Source organism: Moschus berezovskii, chromosome 19 (assembly GCF_049115385.1).
Source record: "Moschus berezovskii isolate FMDL1 chromosome 19, NW_MosBer_1.0, whole genome shotgun sequence".
NCBI classification, from domain to species: Eukaryota; Metazoa; Chordata; class Mammalia; order Artiodactyla; family Moschidae; genus Moschus; species Moschus berezovskii.
In genome coordinates, this window is record NC_142478.1 from 75,294,635 (window position 1) to 75,312,627 (window position 17,993).

Here is a 17,993-nt window from a genome sequence, read left to right on the forward strand (position 1 = left end):
CGGACACTTACATCCCAGATGGGTGGATTTAGGAGTAAATATAAAATACAACCAAAAAAGGACATAACGAATGCCTCTTTGAGCCAAGGAAAATGATAAAGGAAAGACAAATTGAATAGACCCGACTACACAGGATTCAAAAACCTCTGTACACTGAAAACGCAGTAACAAAGCAAATGTTCACGCTAGGGCGATGTGCGTGTTGCATATACATACGTGTGTGTGTGGACATGTGCGTGTGTATGCTGTATATAGGCACATGTGCATTTAAAGGTGTCTTGCTTTAATATTGATTTTAATAAGAACATTTTTTCTGTCATTTTTCTGTCTTTGACCGCTCTGCGTCTTCATCGCCATGAGGTCTGTCTCCAGTGGCCGTGAGTGCGGGCTGCTCTCTAGTTGTGTGTGGAACCCGGCTTCTCGTTGCGATGGCTTCCCTTGCTGTGGAGTGTGGGCTCCAGGGTGCACGGCTTCAGGAGTTGTGGCACACGGGCTGTTTCCCCGTGGCATGTGGGATCTTCGTGGACCAGGAATTGAACCAATGTCCCCTGCACTGCAAGGTGACTCTTAACCACTGGACCGCCAGTGGTTAAGAATACGTACAGGGAGGCCCTGTATGTATGTACACATGTATACCTGCGTACATATTGATGTGCATATTTGTACTGCATATATATGTGTGTGTATGTGTGTATGACATGTTTATATATTGCCTGTATTTGTGTACCTCTGAAAATGGAATTAGTGGACAAAGAAAACTGTCAAAATGCAGGAACAAATATGTCAATACTTTATTTGGCTGCCTTGGGTCTTTGTTGCAGCATGCAACCTCCTGGTGAGCCAGGGGTTAAGACTCTGTGCTTTCATGCAGAGGGCGAGGGCTCAATCCCTGATTGAGGGACTGAGACCCCACGTGCTGTGTGGCACACCCAGAAAGAGAGAGAACGTGTGTAGTTGAACTGTATCCTGATGGAGCTTTTCCTGTAGACTGACATGGTTGTGGTCACCTCACAGAGTAACCACGTGGTTCCGTTTATTCAGAGGCTGTGTTAGATCTGGGGGGAGGAAATAGCAAACAGAGTTGCTAATAAACTATGAAACCCTAACAAACTTCTCTTGGGGCTGCACTTGTGACCTGTGGGATCTCAGTTCCCCGACCAGCGGCCGATCCTGTGACCTTGGCAGTGGAAGCGTGCAGTGTTAGTGCTGGAGCGCTGGGGGCATCCCCAAACTGCTTTTGATCTCACGTATTAGTGGCTTATATACTAGGGGCTCTTGGCTGACAGCTGACGAGTGACCATGGTTTGCACTTAACGTACGTTTGTTGCTTAGTTGTTAAGTCACATCGGACTCTGTGCGACCCCATGGACTGTAGCCGACCAGGCTCCTCTGTCCGTGGTATTTCCCAGGCAAGGATACTGGAGTGGATAGCCATTCCCTTCACCATGGGCTCTTCCTGACTCAGGGATCAAACCCTTGTCTCCTGCATTGGTAGGCAGATTATTTATCACTGAGCTACCTGAGAAGCCCTAGAACATGTTTAGAGGATGTCTGAAATTCAGAACCAGGCAGAACCATCTCCGCTGACCCTAAGTACGGTCCTACAGTAAACTGCTTGAGGACACTGGATCCCAATGATTACAGGTGGGGAATTTTTGAAGTGTGTCCATATTCCATTGGGGATCAAAGAAGTCCAACCGGAAGAATCGTGGACTGACTCTTACAACCGTGGACTGAGCCGGAATTCTTTGTGGAAGGGCTATTTTGAAGATTAGGACTCAAATACTGGGGAAGTTAAGGTGATTCGCAGTAGAATGAGTCAGACCATGTATAATTTCTTAAAAATTTGACTTAAATAATTTTGCCTATAATAAAGCCCTTTACACTTAAAGAAAAAAGTGTATACATGCAGATAAAAAAAAAACCAGAAGTAAATGCATCCCCAGGCCATGACTGTCAACTGAGGATTGTTTTAATTCTTGTACACCTGACTTCCACCCCCATTTCTTCAATATACACGTATTGTGTGTATGATGAGAACACAAAGTTTGTATGTAAATAAGAGCATTGAGACATCAGTGGAAGGGGGGGCCAAAGGGTATTTCCAATGGTTTTCTTGAAGAAAGAACAATAATAAGAACATGTTCCATTTCAAAATTTTTAGAGAGGGGAATACCAGACCATCTTACCTGCCTCCTGAGAAACCTGTTTGCAGGTCAAGAAGCAAGTTAGAACCAGACACGAAACAACAGACTGGTTCCAAATTGGGAAAGGAGTATGTCAAGGCTGTATAGTCACCTTACTTCTTTAACTTCTAGGCAGAGTACATCATGCGAAAGGCCAGACTCGATGAACACAAGCTGGAATCAAGATTGCCAGGAGAAATATCAATAACCTCAGATATGCAGATGACACCACCCTTTTGGCAGAAAGTGAAGAACTAAAGAGCCTCTTGAAGGTGAAAGAGGAGAGTGAAAAAGCTGGCTCAAAACCACATTAAAAATACTAAGATCATAGCATCTGGTCCCATCACTTCAAGGCAAAGAGATGGGAGAAAAAATGGAAACAGTGACAGACTATTCTCTTGGGCTCCAAAATCACTGCAGATGGTGATTGCAGCCATGAAATTAAGTACACTTGCTTCTTGGAAGAAAAGCTAACAAATGTCAACAGTATATTAAAAAACAGAGATGTTACTTTGCCGGCAATGGTCCATATAGTCGAAGTTATAGATTTTCCAGTAGTCATGTGTTGATGTGAGAGTTGGACCTTAAAGAAGGCTGAATGGCAAAGAATTGATGTTTTCAAACTGTGGTATTGGAGAAGACTCTTGAGTCCCTTGGACAGCAAGGAGATCACCAATCAATCCTAAAAGAAATCAATACTGAATATTCATTGGAAGGACTGAAGCTGAAGCTCCAATACTTTGGCCACCTGATTCGAAGAGCTGACTCACTGGAAAAGACCTCGATGCTGGCAAAGACTGAAGGCGGGAGAAGGGGACGACAGAGGATGAGATGGTTTGATGGCATCAGCGACTCAATGGACCTGAGTTTGAGTAAGCTCCAGGAGTTGGTGAAGGACAGGGAAGCCTGGCATGCTGCAGTCCATGGGGTTGCAGAGTCAGACACAACTGAGCAACTGAACATTATCAAAAGGTGTTGCTCAAAGCAGTAAGGTGCTGCCGTCAGCTGAGGGCACCAGCAGCCCCGCTGGGCATGCAGCAGCAGTGTGTGTCTATGCTAATTTGTATATGAATTTCTTTTAAACTAAGAGAAATAAGTATGGTAGCAATCAAAGCTAGATTCTACTTGTTTTTTGCCAACGAAGTTGTTAGAGCTTCCCTGTTTGCCGAAGGGAAGGGATTACAGCCGGCTGGACGCTGAAGGAGCGGTAGGTCGGCGCCCAGGGCCCAGAAGCCAGCCCAGTGGGACCAGCCTGAGCCTCCAGGACCGGGTGGTGCCCGACCACTGTTGCCGGCTCTCCTAACACTGAGACGGTGTCACTTTGTTTTCACACAACCAAAACCATACTGGAATGATGCAGTACGTAATTCATTTCCTTTATCTCAAAACTGTCACTTCTGGCAATCTACCATAGGACAATGGTAAAGAATGCAAAAAGATGGTGTATGAAGGATCGTTTATAATAGTGACAGCTTGGAAGTAACTTTCACATCCAGCACAAGAGCAGCTAACAGAACAGCCCACCCTACCCAGAACCTCAGCTCCAAAGACAGCAGGGCTGGAGAAAGGCCGGTCATGCGGTGAGGATGCTGGGGGACAAGAATGACAGACCGCACACACTGTCTTTCAGAGACGTGAAGACGCACGTCAGAAAGCAGGTGACGCACCAAAGTGCAAAATGCAGTTTTATTAAGAATTATGGGTGTCTCGTCCCTTAATTCCCTATTTTCTGAAATGTGGTTATTCAGCCTCCATACATACTTTAACAAAAGTGTTTGTCGTAGACTCCAGCACTCTGTACAGATGTGAGCAGGCAGCTGGTCTCTGCTTTAAACTGAGCGGGATGCCTGAGTCATGACCCAGTCCCAGAGGGACGCCATCTTCCCCCCTCTCCGGGACAACCAGGGGCGTCTCCTCTCGGGGGCTGAGCGCCGTGGTGTCCGGGGCAGCCCCGCAGGTGGCCTCGCCAGCCCGCGGTACGAAGCCTGCTTCCGTCATGGACGGGGTGGCCAGACGGGACGGTGGGCTGCACGGTCACTAATTCGTGAGTGTGGCAATTCCGGGGAATTTGCTTCTTCCCCAAGGCCCACCATCTGAGCCTATTCTCCCCTCCCAGAACACAGTGTTCACTTAGAAGTAATAATGTCTGTGATCCTATTTTCTCCCCTTTAATTACCATGTTAAACACAGAAGAGTTTACAGAAGAAACTCGGGATGGAAATCAAGGAGGCGGTTGTCCAAGGTCGTGAGGACAGGGCCCCCCTTCACCTGAGGAGAGCGCTCCCTCCCCGCCTTCTGAACGTCAGGGGGAAGGACAGATGCCCTCCGCGCTCTCCCACCGGCTCCCTCTCCAGCAGCCCACGACCTCTAGGTGTGTTTCAGGTGGCAGGTGGGTGTGTCACACACACATACACACACAAGTTAATTTCCGGGGTTGCTCCCCAGGGGGAAACTCCTGCTGGCCGAGGGTGGGGCCACACCCAGGAGCTCAGCCACGTCTAGGGCATTGACTGGGCCCACACCGCTCCCGTCTGAGGCCCCTGCGCCCAGAAGGCCGCTGGGCACGTAGTAGGGGCTCAGCAAGCGTGGGTCCAACTGGACAGAGAAGGGCTTTTCCCCGCCATGGAGCCTGCGGTGCTCCGCCAGGGGCCCGCTCCAGCCAAACACCTCGCCGCACTCGTGACACTTGAAGGCCTTCTCCGCCGAGTGGGTCTTCTGATGTTTAATGAGACAGTGGTTCTGGCTGAAGGCCCGGCCGCACTGGCCGCACTTGTAGGGCTTCTCGCCGGTGTGCACGCGCTGGTGCACGATGAGCGAGGAGTGGCAGCTGAAGGCCTTCCAGCAGCGGCTGCAGTCGAAGGGCTTCTCCCCCGTGTGCACGCGCTGGTGCACGATCAGGTAGGAGTGCGAGCTGAAGGCCTTGCCGCACTCGTCGCAGCGGAAGGGCTTCTCGCCGCTGTGCACGCGCTGGTGTACCACCAGGTACGAGTGGCAGCTGAAGGCCTTGGCGCACTGGCCGCACTGGAAGGGCTTCTCGCCCGTGTGCGCGCGCTGGTGCAGCGTCAGGCGAGAGCGGCTGCTGAAGGCCTTCTGGCAGTCGCTGCAGCGGAAGGGCTTGTCCCCGCTGTGCAGCTTCTCGTGCGCCGTCAGCGAAGAGTGGCAGGCGAAGGCGCGGCCGCACGCGCCGCAGCGGTAGGGCTTCTCCCCCGTGTGCACGCGGTGGTGGCGCGTGAGGTGCGTCCGCTGGTTGAAGGCCTTGCCGCACTCGCCGCAGCGGTAGGGCCGCTCGCCCGTGTGCACGCGCCGGTGCATGCCCAGCAGCGAGCTGCAGCTGAAGGCCTTGGCGCACTGGCCGCACTTGTAGGGCCGCTCGCCCGTGTGCACGCGCCGGTGCACGTTGAGGGAGGAGTGGCAGCTGAAGGCCTTGCCGCACTGGCCGCACAGGAAGGGCTTCTCACCGGTGTGCACGCGCCGGTGCTCCAGGAGGTTGGTGCTCCAGCTGAAGGCCTTGCCGCACTCGCCGCACTTGTAGGCCTTCTCCCGCGCATGCCAGCGCCGGTGCAGCGCCAACGCCGCGCTCCGCTGGAAGGCCTTGCCACACTCGCCGCACGTGAACGGGCCGCTCCCCGCACCCTGGCTCCGGCGCCGGCTCCCGGCCCCGGTGGACCGCACTCTCCCCAGCTGGCCTTCTGGAGAGGCTCCTTCCGCGGGAAGGCGGGGCTGGGCCAGCAGGGCGCTCTGCAGGCCAAGTGCCTCCTTGGACTCATAGTTGCCCTGCCGGCGCTCCTCGGCAGACGCAGCACTAGCGTGGGAGGCTTCGCCTCGGGTCAGAGCAGTTGCCGGGACCCCCCAGGTACACCCGTTGCCGAACCCTGGGTTGTGCACACCGGACCTTGCCAGCCCGTCTGCTATCGGCTCCCACGGCGGCTCTTCCTTGTAAACAAGAGTCTCCTCCACCTCAGGCCAGGGCTCCCATCCTGGTTCTGGAAGGAAGGGAGAGGCCACCCTCTGAGAGCAGGCGGAGGGGCGGTGCCAGGACTCAGGGCAGGGTGAGCCCAGAGCACTCGTGAGCGGGGGCGCGCAGAGGGACACGGGTGCAAGGGCGGCAGGGAAGGGGCGGGGCGGCAGGGAAGGGGCGGGGCGGGGCAGCGGGTGGGGCTGCGGCTTGCAGAGGCCAGGCAGCTACAGAGCGTGTGCTGGGGCAGGGAGGCAGGAGGGGCCAAGCAGGCGCAGAGGGAGCCGGCAGTGGACCGCAGGGGCGGCGGGGAGCGGCTCCGCCTCCGTGCCGGCTCACCTGGACCCGGCCTCGCACGCCTGTCTCTGGGAGCCCGCCATGGCTCCTCGCCTCGCTCCAGGTGGGAGATGACGTCTGGCTTGCAGACCGGAGGCCCTGCGCGGGGAGGAAGCGGCATGGCTCTGGGCGCTCCGTGCGCCAGCCTTGAGGAAGGGGACTCAGACGAGGAGCCCACGCTGACCTGCCGGTCTGAGGACCCGGCAGAGACTGACGCCCCCTCCGGGGCAGGCTGGGCTCCCGGGGCCTGTCCACCCCCTCCCTCTCCTCCAGGCCCCACTTGCAGGCAAAGATGCCGATGGCACCACAAGGGCCCAGGGCAGAGAAAGGAGCCCGCATCCTGCCAAGCCCAGCCCCGAGGAGAGACGCCCGACCTGGCCTCCTCACCTTGGGCACCATCTTACCCAGGGAGAGAAGGTTCTGGTAGTTTTCCAGCATCACATCCCGGTACAGGGCCCTCTGGGGGGAGTCCAATTGGCCCCACTCCTCCTGGGTAAAGTCCACGGCCACGTCCTTGAAAGTCACAGACTCCTGGAAGGACACACGTGTTCTTTCTCTCTCACCCAGGACGGCGGAGTCCACCTGTGTCCCTGGGTGACGGAGGAGCTCAGCATCGGAGACCTTGGGAGGCGTCCTGAGTGTGGCCGGAAGGCTGTGCTGTGGACAGAAACGGCCCCAGCCCCGGACAGGCGCCGCACTGCGCCCTAAGGGCAGACCGGACCCCTCCCTGCCCCCCACTTCTCCCCGCCAGGCCCCCTGCTCTCCCTGGGCCACGTCCCTGCCCTCACCTGCTCCCACCCTCCCCCAACACTGGGCCCTGGTCTGTGGTGCCCGCTTCGGTCACTCTAGCTCCAAGCGTCCTGAAAGGCCCAGTGACTCTCTGTGTGACTCTGCTCCGAAACCCCGGTGTTCTGGGCAAGATTAGCCAGAGAGTAAAGGCTTCTCTGTGCTCACACCAAAAGCTAAAAGCCTTAGAAAGACCCACTGTGTGCTCAGTAATCTCAGCGCACCCCAGAGTGCGCACGGGTGAAACCCAGCACTCATACGGACACCAAGGGGAGAAGGGTGGGCAAAGTGGGAGACTGGGGCTGCCATGCCACTCTGCTACACAGAAAACAAGGAGAGCCTGCTCTACAGCACAGGAGCTCCACTCAGTGCTCTAAGGCGACCTAAATGGGAAGGAAATCTGAAAGAGAGAGGCTACATATATATGTATGGCTGATTCACTCTGCTGTACAGCAGAAACTAACAACACTGTAAAGTGACTACACTGCAATAAAAGCTTTAAAAAATTCACTCTGTCCAGAATCCAACCAAGTAACTAAAAGGAAAAGCTAATAAAATCAGAAGAATTAAGCGTTTCATAAAACAGTATTTGTTTACCTCAAAAGAAGGTGTTAAGGGCGAAAGAGAATAAAAAAGACACAAGATGGAGAAAAGAACCAGCACAAGGGCAGTGAGAAATTCAACCAAAGAATCACATGACACGGGATAAGCTCAACACCCCAAGGGAAACGGGAGACTCAAGATGAAGTTAAAGAGCAAAACCCAGCCACGAGCCAGCTACAAATCCAATTTAAATACAAAGACTAAGACAGATTAAAAGTGAAAAAAAAAACAAAAACGGAAAAAGATACACTCTACCAACGTGAATGAAGGAAAACTGAGGTAGCTCTATCAACATCAGACAAAGATTTCAGAGCAAGGGATACCAGAGATAAATCATATTTACATGATTATGTAGTGATCATTACTATAGGATCAATTCATGAAGAGCTCACAAGAACTGCAAACAAAGATGAACCTATCAACAGAGCCTCAAAGTACACAAAACAAAACCTGACAGGACTGAAAGCAGGGGCTTCCCTGGTAGCTCCCGGGAATGACTCTGCTGCCCACACAGGAGACACCGGTTCGGTCCTCGATCTAGGAAGACCCCACGTGCCGCCGAGCAGTGAGCTCGTGGGCCACAACCACTGAAGCCTGAGCACCCAGGGCCCTGCGGCTGCGGCTGCGGCGTCGCTCAGTTGCGTCCGACTGTGGGCGGCCCCACGGACGGCAGCCCACCAGGCTCCCCCGCCCCTGGGATTCTCCAGGCAAGAACACTGGAGCAGGGTGCCAGGGCCTTCTCCGCCAGGGCCCACACTGCACAACCAAAGCCCACGCAGCACAGCTCGAGACTGGCCCTCGCCCGCCTCAACCAGAGACAAGTCCGAGCAGCAATAAGCACCCAGCACACAAAATACATTAAAAAAAAATGAAAACAGACAAACCCACAATTATACTAGATGATCTTAACGACAATCTTTCCCAGTAACTGACACAATACATAAGCAGAAAATGTCAGAACATGGAACACCCGAGTAACACCATGATTCAATTTTGACTTGGCATTTACAAAACACTCCAGCCAACAAAAGCAGAATACACATTCTTTTGAAGTGCACACAGAACGGTTACCAAGATAAACCGCATGCTGGGCAATAAAGGAAGCCTCAGTGAATGTGAAAGACTTGAAATCACACACAGCTCCTTCTCTGATTACAGAATCAGAAACAACACAAGACACCTGGAAAAGCCTCTGCCGTTTAGAATTAACAGACTCCTAAATACCACAGAGCTGAAGGGGAGATTGCCAAAAAGCTGGAGAAACTTGTGTGAACTGAAAAAGGGAAAGAAAACATCAAAATTTTCAGCATATACTAAAGAGGACTTGGAATGAACTTTATCGCAGTGAATGCTGTGTGAGACCAGGTATCAAAACAATACTTAAGTTTCAACTTGAAGAAACCAAAGTGAAGGAAAGAAAGAATCAGAAATCAGTGAAAAGAGAAAAGAAAAGCAACAGAGAAAAATCAGTGAAACCAGAAGAGGGTTCTCTGCAAAGATCAGTAATTAAACATGTATTTACTGTATGAATCAACCACCCCACTCTTGGGTATTTATCCAAGAGAAGAAGCACAGCTGTAGCGTGTACACCATATTTAGAGTAGGCTCACTTTTAACAGCATAAACCTGGAATCAGCTCCTGAATGCTCATCAGCTGGTGAGCAGACAAACACATGGTGGGCACATACATATAAAAGGTATGTGTGTGGAACTGTGTCCCCTCCATATTAGTCTGTTGGAGCCCTAAGCGCCAAACTGTTAAACGTGACTCGACTTGAAGATGGGGTCTTTAAAGAGGTAATTAAGGTAAACGGGGTCATTAGAATGGGCCCTGACATAAGACTAGTGTCCTGATAAGGAAATGAACCTTGCACACAGATCCGTACAGAGGGAAGGACCTGTGAGGACGCAGAGACGCGCCATCTACAAACCACGGAGGGCAGCTCAGAAGAACCCTACCAACACCGTGACCTCAGACTTCCAGCCTCCAGAACTAGGCGACAGTACACGTCTGTGGCCTGAGCCATCCAATTTGTGGCATTTTGTTAAGGCAGCCCAGCAGCCTAAAACGGAGTGGGGTCTCATTCAGCAATCAAAGGGAACAAGCTGCTGACTCAAATCAGGACATGGATGTAAAAGCATCATGCTAAGTGAGGTAAGTCAGAATCATACATAAGTCATATATAGGGACTGCCCTAACACTCCATGCTCCCACTGCAGGAGACCCGGGTTCGATCCCTGGTCAGGGAACTAAATCCCACATACCACAACTAAAGAGTCTGCATGCCGCAAGTAAAGACCTGGTGCAAATAAATATTTTTTAAAAATCACATATATAATTCCATGTGAAATTCTCCAAAAGGCAAAATTATTTTGGGTGCCAAGGGGACAGGTGGAGAAGATGGACTATAAAGGGGCATGAAAGGACTTTCTGGGTGATGGAAAAGTTCTGTCCTGACTGTGGTGCTTACACAGCTATATGCATGCGCCAAAACTCACCAAATCCTACATGTATAGAACTGGAGAACTCTTCCTGTGTATAGGTATACCTCAGTAAGTCTGACCATAAAGAAGGCTGAGTGCCAAAGAATCAGAGCTTTTGACTGTGGTATTGGAGAAGACTCGAGAGTCCCGTGGACTGCAAGGAGATCCAACCAGTCACTCCTAAAGGAAATCAACCCTGAATATTCATTATAAGGACTGATACTGAAGCTCCAATACTTTGGAAAGACTAAAGATCTCTTCAAGAATATCAGAGATACCAAGGGGACATTTCATGCAACGTTCCAACCAGTCCATCCTAAAGGAAATCAGTCCTGAATGTTCATTGGAAGGACTGATTCTGAAGCTGAAACTCCAATACTTTGGCCACCTGATGCGAAGAACTGACTCCTTGGAAAACACCCTGATGCTGGGAAAGATTGAAGGCAGGAGGAGAAGGGGATGACAGAGGATGAGATGGTTGGATGGCATCACGGACTCAATGGAGTTTGAGTAAACTCCAGGAGTTGGTGATGGACAGGGAGGCCGGGCGTGCTGCAGTCCATGGTGTCGCAAAGAGTCGGATACGACTGAGCCACTGAACTGAACTGATTTCAAGCAAAAACAGGCACAACAAAAGACAGAAACAGTACGGACCGAACAGAAGCAGAAGAGATTAAGAAGAGGTGGCAACAATGCAGAGAACTGTACAAAAAGTCTCTTAATGACCCAGCTATCCACGATGGTGTGGTCACTCACCTAGAGCCAGATGTCCTGGAGTGCGAAGTCAAGTGGGCCTTAGGAAGCATGACCACAAACAAACTGGAGGAGGTGACAGAGTTCCAGCTGAGCTGCTTCAGATCCTAAAAGATGCTGCTGCTGAAGTGCTGCACTCAATATGCCAGCAAATTTGAAGAACTCAGCAGTGGCCACAGGACTGGAAAAGGTCAGTTTTCATTCCAGTCCTAAAGAAGGGCAATGTCCAAGAATGTTCAAACTACCGCACAATTGCACTCATTTCACAAGCTAGCAAGGTAATGTTCAAAATCCTTCAAGCTAGGCTTCAACAGTATGTGAACCGAGAACCTCCAGATGTGCAAGCTGAGTTTAGAAAAGACAGAGGAATCAGAGATCAAATTGCCAACTTCACTGGATCACAGAAAAAGAAAGAGAATTTCAGAAAACATCTACTCCTGTTTCACTGACTACACTAATGCCTTTGACTGTATGGATCACACCAAACTATGGAAAAATCTTAAACAGATGAAAATATCAGAACACCTCACCTGTCTCCTGAGAGACCTGTATGCAGGTCAAAGAAGCAACAGTTAGAACCTTACAGGGACTGGTTCAAAATTGGGAAAGGAGAGCATCAAGGGTATATATATTCACCCTGCTTATTTAACTTACATGCAGAGCACATCGTGCAAGATGCTGGGCTAGATGAATCTCAAGCTGGTATCCAGACTGCCGGGAGAAATATCAACAATCTCAGATATGCAGATGATAACACTCTATTGGCAGAAAACAAAGAACTAAACAGCCTCTTGATGAAGTTGAAAGAGGAGTGAAAAAGCTGGTTTAAAACTCAAGATTCAAAAAAGTAAGAGCATATCCCTTCATGGCAAATCCGTTCCGTTCCGTTCCGTTCAGTCGCTCAGTCGTGTCCGACTCTTTGCGACCCCGTGGATTGTAGCCTACCAGGCTTCTCCGTCCATGGGATTCTCCAGGCAAGAATACTGGAGTGGGTTACCATTTCCTTCTCCAGGGGATCTTCCCGACCCAGGGATCGAACCCGGGTCTCCCGCATTGGAGGCAAACGCTTTAACCTCTGAGCCACCAGGGAAGCCAAATAGATGGGGAAAAAAATGGAAACAGTGACACACTCTATTTTCCTAGGCTCCAAAATCACTGCAGACGGTGACTGAAGCCATGAAATTAAAAGACAGTTGGAAGAAAAGTTATGACCAACCTAGACAGTGTATTAAAAAGCTGAGACATTACTTTGCTGACAAAGGTGCGCGTAGTCAAAGTTGCGGTTTTTCCAGTGGTCACGTATGGATGTGAGAGTTGAACATTACCAAGGCTGAGCACAGAAGAACTGATGCTTTTGAACTGTGGTGTTGGAGAAGACTCTTGAGAGTCCCATGGACTGCAAGGAGATCAAACCAGTCACTCCTAAAGGATATCAACCCTGAATATTCGCTGGAAGGACGGATGCTAAAGCTGAAGCTCCACTACTTTGGCCACCTGATGCGAAGAACTGACTCACTGGAAAAGACCTGAGGCTGGGAAAGACTGACGGCAGGAGAAGGGGACGACAGGAGATGAGATGGTTGGATGGCATCACCGACTGAATGGACATAAATCTAAGCAAATCCCAGGAGACAGTGAGGTACAGGAGAGGTTGGCGTGCTGCAGTCCATGGGGCTGCAGAGTCGGATGCGTCTTAGGGACTGAACGGCAACAAGCCTGATACGAAGACTCCACTGGACTTCAGGGAGATAAGAAGGTGGGGGTGGGGACACACGCTGAGACCGCGTCCACAACTGAGGCGCGCAGGGATGAAGCAAGATGCAGGCAGCAGAGGGGAGGCGGAGAGGGGCAGAAACAAGACCCCAGTACGGGGTGCTGGTAACAGAGCTCTCAGCGGCCACGCGGCTTCAGTGTGGGGGTGCCACAGGCAAGAGCAGGATCTGAGCCACGCTGAGGCCTTTCTAGGGGCACTCCCAACCTACCTGGAGAAGCCCACGTCCGGTGTGTCTTCATTTTGCATGGCAGGGAGCAAAGGGTGTGGAAAGCCAGACTTGGTAATGCAACCCGCAGAGGAGTCAAAACAGACCACGGGGGATGTCCCAGCCGGGAAGAACCCTTGCCACAGTACGAGACTGCCGGGGGAGGAGAGCACTTCAGAGAGGACCAGCTGTTCAAAGCCCTGGGAAGCTGGTGTTTCAGTACTAACATCTGTGCACAAGAAGGGGAGCGCTTCCAAGGTGGTGCTCTCAACACACACCCCGCTTTTTCCTCCATTTCAAGGTCAGCTGCACACATCTACAGTATCTGCAGATATCTGCAGACATCAGAATATCTCAGCCAACATTCTTCAGCGTGTACTTACCATGGATGTTCTCTACACAATCACAGCACCACCATCACACACACGAAGTTAAATACTGACACAGCGCCATCTGAAATACGTTTCCAAATCCCTCTGACAGAATCTTTGGATCTATGACCCACTAAGGGCCACGCAGCTATCGCATGCGCTCGTCATGTCTCCTGAGTGTTTTACAGAACATTCTAACATCACAGAAGCTGGGCCCATCTCACCATACACGTTTTACAGTCATTCCTACCTTTCAAGTAACAGGTTAACAGAATTACCAAATCCTAAAAATGACAAAGGACTCTTAACTCTCCAAGCCTTTCACCCATTCTGCCTCTATCAACTGCACCTTTCTCAACACTGGGAAGGATAGACAGGGGTAGGTGGTGGAACAAAATGATGAGCAAAAACCCCAAGTCTGTAAAAGGAGTGATTTGTGCTTCACTCAGCTGCAGAAGCAGCCCCAAGGCCAATTCCCTTCAGAGCCCCCAAAGCCTCCGTAATTCCACGTTTTTCTACGAAGGCCTTGTGTCAGGAACTGGGTACAGAGAAAAAGCATATCGGGACGCACGGTCTACCGTCACTCTGACCCCCAGCGCTGCAACCCAGCCCTCCCATCAGCTGTTCCACGTCCTCCTACCTAACTTACTCCCAGAAGACGCCCCCGAACGAGGATCAACCGCAGCAAACATCCCATGGGCCTGCATGCGTGTGGAGATGAGCCAAGTGATGTCCTGGGAGCTGTCACCTACTAAAACCGCCACCCCGCTCCAGCACAGTGCTGGGCACACAGCAGTCCCGAGCGACGGGCCCACGGCTGGGCTGTACCAGGCCGGAAGCGACACTCACCTGGCGGGCGCAGCGGGGCGTCGGCGGTCCTGTCCCCCCACCGCCCGGACCCAGAGCTTCCTGAGGACTCGAGCACAGGCGCCCAGACCGGGGGGTCCCTGGACGACGGAAGGACGATGCCAACCCCCCTCATAAAGCACAAGATGTTCAAAAAGAGGAGAAGACAGCCACTCACCTCGGACCTGGGCTCCAGGAGACCCTGAGGCAATGCATCTTCCGGAATCTCTCTGAGGGAACCAGCAGGATCTGGAGGGGAGGAGTGAGTCAAGGGGGCTGCTCCGTCCACCGCCACAGGCAGCCCCGGCCCAGGGAGGCTCAAGGGGCGTCCGAGGCGAGCCCCGGCTTCGGCACACCAGACAGAGCCTGCGGCCAACTGTGCTGTCCGGCGTCTCCGACAGCCCGCTTACCGGGAAACGCGCCGCCGCCCCGACCCCGCGCCCCGGGAGGCCAAGGCGGCCCGGCCCCGGGGCGCCTCCGCGGACCCCGCCCGCCCTGCCCGTGCGGACCCAGGCCCGCGGCCGACGAGCCCACCGCACCTGCCCGCCGGGCCTCCGCGGCGCGCATGGCGCCCTCCCGCGGCGGCCCCCGGCCGCGCCCCCGGGGCTGGGACGCTCGGCAGCCCCGCGCGCCGGCGCCGCGCCCCGGGCCGGGCTCAGGCGGGCGCCGCGCGCGTCCGGCCGCGCCCCCGCCCCATGGCGCGCCCCGCCAGCCTGTCAGGCACGCCTCCCGGGTCCGCGCGGGCCGGCCAGGCCTCGGGCTCGGCCGCCGCGAGCTGAGGGTCGCGGCGGCGGCGCGAAGGGCAGGGGCGGGCCGGCGGACCGACGAACGGCCAGGAGCTCGCGCCGCCGCGCCGCCCACGGGGAGACCGCGGCGGCCACAAAGGAACACCCGGGGGGCGCCGCGGGCCGGGCGCATGCGCGGGGCGGGCGCGCACAACCCCCAGGAGCCTTTGCGCCGCGCAGGGGCGTCGGGGCCGGGGGGCGCCGTGGGGCCGGGCCCCTCTGACGTGCGTGTAGCACAGCCTTCTGGGAGGTGTGGTTCCGGGGCCAGAACGCCGCGCTCGGGCCCCGCCCCTCTCTCCCCCTAGGCTGAGGAATCCACTGGCATCTGGGTGTGTGTGGTGTCTGTGTATGTGTGATGTGTGTCGTGTGTGTATGTGTTGTGTGTGTGTGTTGTCTATGTGTGGTGTGTGTATATGGTGTGTGTCTGTGGTGTGTGTATATGGTGTGTGTGTGTAGTGTGTGTCTGTGTGTGCTGTGTGTATATGGGGTGTTTATCTGGTGTGTGTCTGTGTGGTGTGCGTGCGTGTGTGGTGAATGTGTGGTGTGTGTATCTGTATGGTGTGTGTATATGGTGTGTGTCTGTGTGGTGTGTGTATATGGTGTGTGTCTGTGGTGTGTGTATATGGTGTGTGTGTGTAGTGTGTGTCTGTGTGTGCGGTGTGTATCTGGTGTGTGTCTGTGTGGTGTGCGTGCGTGTGTGGTGAATGTGTGGTGTGTGTATCTGTACGGTGTGTGTGGTGTGTGTATATGGTGTGTGTCTGTGGTGTGTATATATGGTGTGTGTGTGTATAGTGTGTGTCTGTGTGTAGTGTGTGTATATGGTGTGTGTCTGAGTGGTGAGTGTCTGTGTGTGGTGTGTGTATACAGTGTGTGTGTGGTATGTGTATATGGTATGTGTATCTGCTGTGTGTGGTGTGTGTATATGTGTGTGTATGTAGTGTGTGTGTGTGGTGTGTGTACGTGTGTGATGCATGTGTGGTGTGTGTATATGGTATGTGTGTGTCTGTGTGTGGTGTGTGTGCGTGTGTGGTGCATGTGTGGTGTGTGTCTGTGTGGTGTGTGTATATGGTGTGTGTATATCTGTATGCTGTGTGTGGTGTGTGTATATGGTGTGTCTGTGTGTGGTGTGTGTCTGTGTGGTGTGTGTGTGGTGCATGTGTGGTATGTATATATGGTGTGTGTGTGTCTGTGTGTGGTGTGTGTATATGGTGTGTAAGTGTGTGGTGTGTGTCTGTGTGGTGTGTGTGCAGTGCATGTGTGGTATGTATATATGGTGTGTGTGTGTCTGTGTGTGGTGTGTGTCTGTGTGGTGTGTGTGCATGTGTGGTGCATGTGTGGTATGTATATATGGTGTGTGTGTGTCTGTGTGTGGTGTGTGTGCATGTGTGGTGCATGTGTGGTATGTATATATGGTGTGTGTGTGTCTGTGTGTGGTGTGTGTCTGTGTGGTGTGTGTGCATGTGTGGTGCATGTGTGGTATGTATATATGGTGTGTGTGTGTGTCTGTGTGTGGTGTGTATATATGGTGTGTAGGTATGTGGTGTGTGTCTGTGTGGTGTGTGTGTGTGTGGTGTGTGTGCGTGTGTGGTGCATGTGTGGTGTGTGTATATGGTGTGTGTGTGTGTCTGTGTGTGGTGTGTGTGTGTGTGTGTGGTGCATGTGTGGTATGTATATATGGTGTATGTGTGTGTCTGTGTGTGGTGTGTGTATATGGTGTGTAGGTGTGTGGTGTGTGTCTGTGTGGTGTGTGTGTGTGTGTGTGGTGCATGTGTGGTATGTATATATGGTATGTGTGTGTGTGTCTGGTGTGGTGTGGGTATACAGTGTGTGTCTGTGTGGTGTGTCTGTGGTGTGTGTATCTGGTGTGTGTCCGTGTGCACACCTGGTGGGGGAGTGTGGAGAGTTCAGGCTGGGCGTCCTCTGAGTGGGGTGGAGGAGACTCCAGGGCGCCTTCGCCCAGGACTACGGGGAACTGGAGGGGCACGGCCATGCCTCTGATGGGGGTTGGGGGCCTGCAGACGGCCGCCTCCCCGTCTGTGTAGAGACCCTGCCGCGCAGAGGGGCCGGGAGTTCCGGGGCTCCGACCCCGCTGGGCCCGGCTGGGCGCCGCGCCGTGAGGGCTGGGTACTGGGCGCACGGTCCTCCAGGAGGGCCGGCCCGGGGCGGAGGGTCCCCCAGGACCTCTCCCCTCGACCGCGGGATGGAGGGCCCTGAGGAGAGGCTCAGGGAGCGCGCCTGGCGTCTGAGGAGGGCCGGTGGTCGCCTGGGTCTGAGCCCTCACCCGTGGGTGTGGCGCCACCTCGGGGCGCACAGTGCCGGCGGCGGCCCAGCCCTCGGACGCCCCGCCTGGGCTGGAATCGGTCCCCGGGCGGAGGCTCCTCGCAGGTGGTGACCAGAGCAGCAGGAGGGAGGCTCTGTCTGCGCTGGGAAAGGAAAACAAGAGCAAAGACGCCGGCGCCAGCGACTTCTCTCCTCAGACGGGAACGCGCCGAGGCCCCTCTTCACGCCTTCCTGGGGGCGGCCATGACCTGAGGCTCAGGGAGCAGCACACACACCGGCCTGGGGGCAGGCGGCTCCTGGCACGGGGAGTGGGGGGGCAGGCGGGCAAGTCCCCGGGGCGGTCAGACCGAGCCTGCGCTTTGCGCAGGGGGCGGGGGCCCTTGGCTTGGAGGGTGCGGGCAGAGGGGCAGTGGAACAGACCCACCATGGGGATCGGGGCCGACACCGAGGCCTGGAGAAGTGGGCCCGGTGGCGGCTCTGGGGCGGCCCACAGGGCGTGAGCAGAAGGGCACGGCCAGCCTGTCGGTGTGGAGAGCTCCGATGGGGACAGACGGTGACCCCTGGCCACGGGGCGAGGTCAGAGCCACTCCAGGCCAGTGAGGGCTGTGGACGCCAGGGCCAGGCAGACA

General features: G+C 54.0%; 1 protein-coding gene across 3 annotated transcripts; it reads right to left on the reverse strand.

The window, feature by feature from the left end:
* Positions 1–2,020: 2,020 nt before the first annotated feature.
* On the reverse strand, positions 2,021–15,226 carry ZNF74 (zinc finger protein 74). 3 transcript variants are annotated; one of them, XM_055404875.2, is made up of 5 exons: positions 14,839–15,226; positions 14,478–14,548; positions 6,882–7,008; positions 6,481–6,576; positions 2,021–6,169 (listed from the first exon to the last, which is right to left on the reverse strand). In XM_055404875.2, the coding sequence occupies exons 1-5, from the start codon at positions 15,215–15,217 to the stop codon at positions 4,608–4,610; spliced, it is 2,235 nt and encodes a 744-aa protein (XP_055260850.2). In that variant the 5' UTR covers positions 15,218–15,226; the 3' UTR covers positions 2,021–4,607. The 3 variants fall into 3 exon arrangements, with proteins under 3 accessions (XP_055260850.2, XP_088684529.1, XP_088684530.1); XM_088828403.1 differs by lacking the exons at positions 14,478–14,548; positions 14,839–15,226 and adding an exon at positions 13,086–13,224; XM_088828404.1 differs by lacking the exons at positions 14,478–14,548; positions 14,839–15,226 and adding an exon at positions 11,107–13,041.
* Between the last annotated feature and the right edge of the window lie 2,767 nt (positions 15,227–17,993).